At 45.9% G+C, this 4,208-nt stretch overlaps 1 protein-coding gene across 1 annotated transcript; it reads left to right on the forward strand.

Moving 5' to 3' along the window:
* Positions 1-1,208: 1,208 nt before the first annotated feature.
* On the forward strand, positions 1,209-2,757 carry LOC119334204 (acid phosphatase 1-like). Its single transcript, XM_037606806.1, has 2 exons — positions 1,209-1,693; positions 2,168-2,757. The coding sequence occupies exons 1-2, from the start codon at positions 1,239-1,241 to the stop codon at positions 2,550-2,552; spliced, it is 840 nt and encodes a 279-aa protein (XP_037462703.1). The 5' UTR covers positions 1,209-1,238; the 3' UTR covers positions 2,553-2,757.
* The last annotated feature ends 1,451 nt before the right edge of the window (positions 2,758-4,208 follow it).

Here is a 4,208-nt window from a genome sequence, read left to right on the forward strand (position 1 = left end):
AAAAGGCCGGAATAAAAAGCATTGGGGGATAGAGTCACAATCAAGTCATAATAATAAGGATATTGATTCATCGTGCACCACTCCAACCATGACCGCATGCCAACCATTGAGTATTGTTGCAATGGTTAATCTTTCCTATGTTTAAATATACTCACATATCCAACACATCTACCACCCGCGAACACAGCCACATACATGTAATCCTACCACAAATATCACATCACACAACGTGTTCCAGGCCCCATCAACAATGACATCAACACCCCCTATACCACTCTTAATTCTTTGAATGGATGGGTGGCTTAGACCAGCTCTCTGTTTACCACTTGCGGTTAATCAGAAATATGAATAACAAATCTGCATAGCCAGCACACGGTGAAGCACAGAAAATATGTAAAATGAGTCGTAAAAAGTCATTCATATTTTACACGGTGAAGCACAGAAAGATTTTTTTTTCCATAGCCAGATAACTCAGACATAAAAAATCTGGAATTGTTCGAGATTTTTTGGAAACCGGATTTTCTGCCCCTATCATAAAAAGTCGGAATTGAAAAAAAACATTGCGAGGACAGAGTCACAATCAATTTATAATAATTAGGATGTGGATGCATCGTGCGCCACACCAACCTGACCGCATGCCAATCATTGGGTATTGTTTCCCTGCTGAATCTTTACTAGGTTGAAATTTGCTCACATATCCAACACATCTACCACCTCCAAACATAGCCACGTACATGTAAATCCTCCCACAAATATCACATAACGTGTTCCAGGCCCCAGCAATGACACCAACCGACCAATCGAAAGCGTTTGTTGAAGTATTGGATCATATCCATCAATGACACAACCCACATACTTCATCGTATATTAGCTGAATTATAGACTCATATACATCTTATCCCAAGTTCCCAACCGACCAATCGAAATTGTCTCTTCTAATTCTACAAAAAATGTCTCCTCAACACCAACGTGTTCCATGTTGTGAATGCGACCGCGCCACTGACACCAACCACCTCTTCTGCCACTTAATTTCTTTCAAGCTCAGGGTCATTGTCATTGATGGCTATATCCATCGATATATCTGGAGGCCAGTTTTTTTCCTCCTCGAGAAAAAAAACTCAGCGTCACACACACACTGTACTGTAGGATTGATGTAGCTTTAAACTTCCTATATAACAAGCTAGCCACCCCACACTGTCTGCATAGCACTGCACCTCAGGAAGCACCAACAAGTAGAAATGGCAATGGCTACGAAGATGTTTCTGCTCGCTGCCGTGGCTCTTCTTGTGGCCTCCAGTGGCGCATGGGAGACTAACATCCGCATGCCGACGTCAGTTGCCACAACCACCGCCATGGATGAGGCCGTGGCGCCGCTGATCCATGCGCTGCGGCCGATGCTGGGCTCGGGCGGGCAGCTGGGGAGCCGCGCCGGCGTGGCATGTGACAGCTGGCGGCTGGGTGTGGAGGCGCACAACGTGCGTGACTGGAAGACGGTCCCCGCCAGCTGCGAGAGCTACGTCGGGCACTACATGCTCGGCGGTCACTACCGCCGCGATTCAAAGCTCGTCATCGACGAGGCCATCTCCTACGTCGACAGCCTCAAGCTCGCCGGCAACGGCAAGGAGGTGTGGGTCTTCGACGTCGACGAGACCACGCTCTCCAACCTCCCCTACTACGCCACGCACGGCTTCGGGTACCTGCCTGCCTATATATAGTATACATATATATGCTATAGATGCGTACGTACGTGCACATTATACTTGCGATTTATTGCAGGTGGATCTGGCCAGAGACTTGCACTCATCTTGTCCTTCAGATGAAGTAGAAATCTGACTAGAACTTGTTAAAACCGTCAACTCACTAGCTAGGTAGAAACCACCGGTAAAACCATAACTGGCACATGTAAGATCTCCACTGAATAAAAGTGAAATAAAAACGTAATTATTGGACGTGTTGGACATCATTGCTGGTCACATACACGGCCCGAAGGCCCATGTGAGTGACGAGCTAAACAAGAGGACTGGGCGTCCATATATATGTAGGCCCGTACGTATTCCAGTTGGCTAGCTACTTTATCAATGGATTTATTTCCTAACCGTCCTTATGAAAAGATTTGCGATCTGCATATCTTTCCCTAATCTACGTAGCTAACATGCATGGTTGACAGGGCTACGCCGTACAACTGGACGAGCTTCCATGAGTACTCGCGGCAGGCGAGCGCACCTGCCCTGCCGGAGACGAAGCGGCTGTACAACAAGTTGCTCTCGGTCGGCATCAAGCCTGTGATCCTCACCGGCCGGAGAGAGGTCCAGAGGACCGCCACCGTCACAAACCTCCGCAGGCAGGGGTTCTCTGGGTGGATGACGGTGATGCTGAAGCCAGCGGAGTTCAAGGGCTCCGCGGTGACCTTCAAGTCCGGTGAGAGACAGAAGCTGGTGGACGCCGGGTATGTCATCGTCGGCAACATCGGTGACCAGTGGAGCGACATCCTCGGCACGCCAGAGGGCGCCCGCACCTTTAAGCTGCCCGACCCCATGTACTACATCGGCTAAGGGCTAGATCGCCTACGGATCTCATGTGTCTTCGTCGATTGCTCGAATAAGTTACATGCATGCTCTCCGTTACATGCAATGCATGCTTGGTCGATTGCTCGAATAAGTTACATGCAAGTGCAACGCATGCTTGGTCAATAATCCGCATATATAGTTGATCACTTGTTGTATTAATAAGATGTATTATGAAGAAGTTGCATCTATCTATCTTCGATTATATCTGCAATTCAGAGATGAGCCTAGGCTCATCTACTCTCATTGAATAGTAAATTCGAGAAAAATCGTTAAAAAAACCTGAAATTCTTAGGGCATCCAAGATTCTTGGGTGCACTAGGAGTGTGCCAATTTTCATGGTCAAATGACATCTCAGGAGCTCATGGCAGAAGAACAAAATTGAGCCTGCCTAGTGCTTTCTTTTAAATTTTCTTTTACAGTCAAATTTTTTATATTATTTTGTCAAGAGCTCCTCGGATGTTATTTGACCACGAATATTTTCATGCACCTAGCGCACCTGAGTATGTTAGAGACCTTTAAATTTCAGATTTCTTTGAATTCTTTACTATTTTTTAATTTATTGTTTATCGGCAGCAGTAGATGAGCATGGGCTCTGAAATCGCTGCTCTCCGATTGTATGCACTATACTAATTCTAGACTTCTTTTATGAACTCACACGTTAATTCATTGTTGAAACATATTTCCCACCTCTCTCTGTCAATTTTTACTTTTGAAGCAACTAATTGGAGCATAAATTCAATACAGTAATCAGAGTCAATCTGCCATATCTCATCTATCTTTCCAATCTAACTTCAATCTCGTCTTCATCATCTACGGCGCCTGCCCTCTTCTCCAACCAAAAAATCTGAGGAACTTACGAGAGAAAACTTCCTCCTATGGAAATGAAAGGCTCAACTTCTTCCCCAGATTCGTGGGCCTGGACTTCACGGCTACCTTGTTGGCAGCCTTCCTGCGCTCGTGAAAACCATGACATCCACACCCAATCCCCTTTACACGCCTGGATGGTTACGGATCGGCATATCTTTTCCTATCTCCTCAACTCGATCTCTTTCCAAAGAAATCCTCATCCATGTCCTACATCTTGAGGCATCTCAAGTTGTAAGGAGTGCCATCACCAACATGTTCGCATCCGACTTTCGCTCCGGCATCAATAATTTATGTATCTCTCACCAATGCCCAGAAGGGTAACAAATATCTTTTGGCGTATTTTTTTCGAATGAAGGGCCTCGCTAAACTACTTCACTACTAGGAAATGCCTTATACTAGGTAGAATCTTAGTAGTAGCGCGGGTTATCTAGCCCGCGTTGCTGATAATTAGTAGTAGCGTGGGATATAAATCCACGCTGCTACTAAGTTGATAGTAGTAGCGCTAGATATAAATCCCACACTACTACTAAGTGATTCTCATCTTGCCACCCGGACATGGTGTAGTAGTAGCGCGGGGTGCAAAACCTGCGCAACTACTAACTAGATAGCTGTAGTGCATGTGAAACACACCACGCTATTACTATTTTGTCGCCAGCTATGCTGTAACTACAACATCCGTGTATAAAATACCTTACCAACGCGTCCCGTCCCCTCAGTCTCTCTCTAACTCATATCTTTCTCCTGGCCGCTGCGTCCTCATCCTCCTCCACCACT

This window comes from Triticum dicoccoides, chromosome 7A, assembly GCF_002162155.2.
Source record: "Triticum dicoccoides isolate Atlit2015 ecotype Zavitan chromosome 7A, WEW_v2.0, whole genome shotgun sequence".
In the NCBI taxonomy this organism is placed as follows: domain Eukaryota; kingdom Viridiplantae; phylum Streptophyta; class Magnoliopsida; order Poales; family Poaceae; genus Triticum; species Triticum dicoccoides.

Excerpts from the sequence above, each read along its gene's own strand:
- LOC119334204 (XM_037606806.1), top strand. The coding sequence starts at position 1,239 with ATGGCAATGGCTACGAAGATGTTTCTGCTCGCTGCCGTGGCTCTTCTT. Across the intron at positions 1,694-2,167 it reads TACGCCACGCACGGCTTCGG|GGCTACGCCGTACAACTGGA; the intron begins GTACCTGCCTGC and ends CATGGTTGACAG.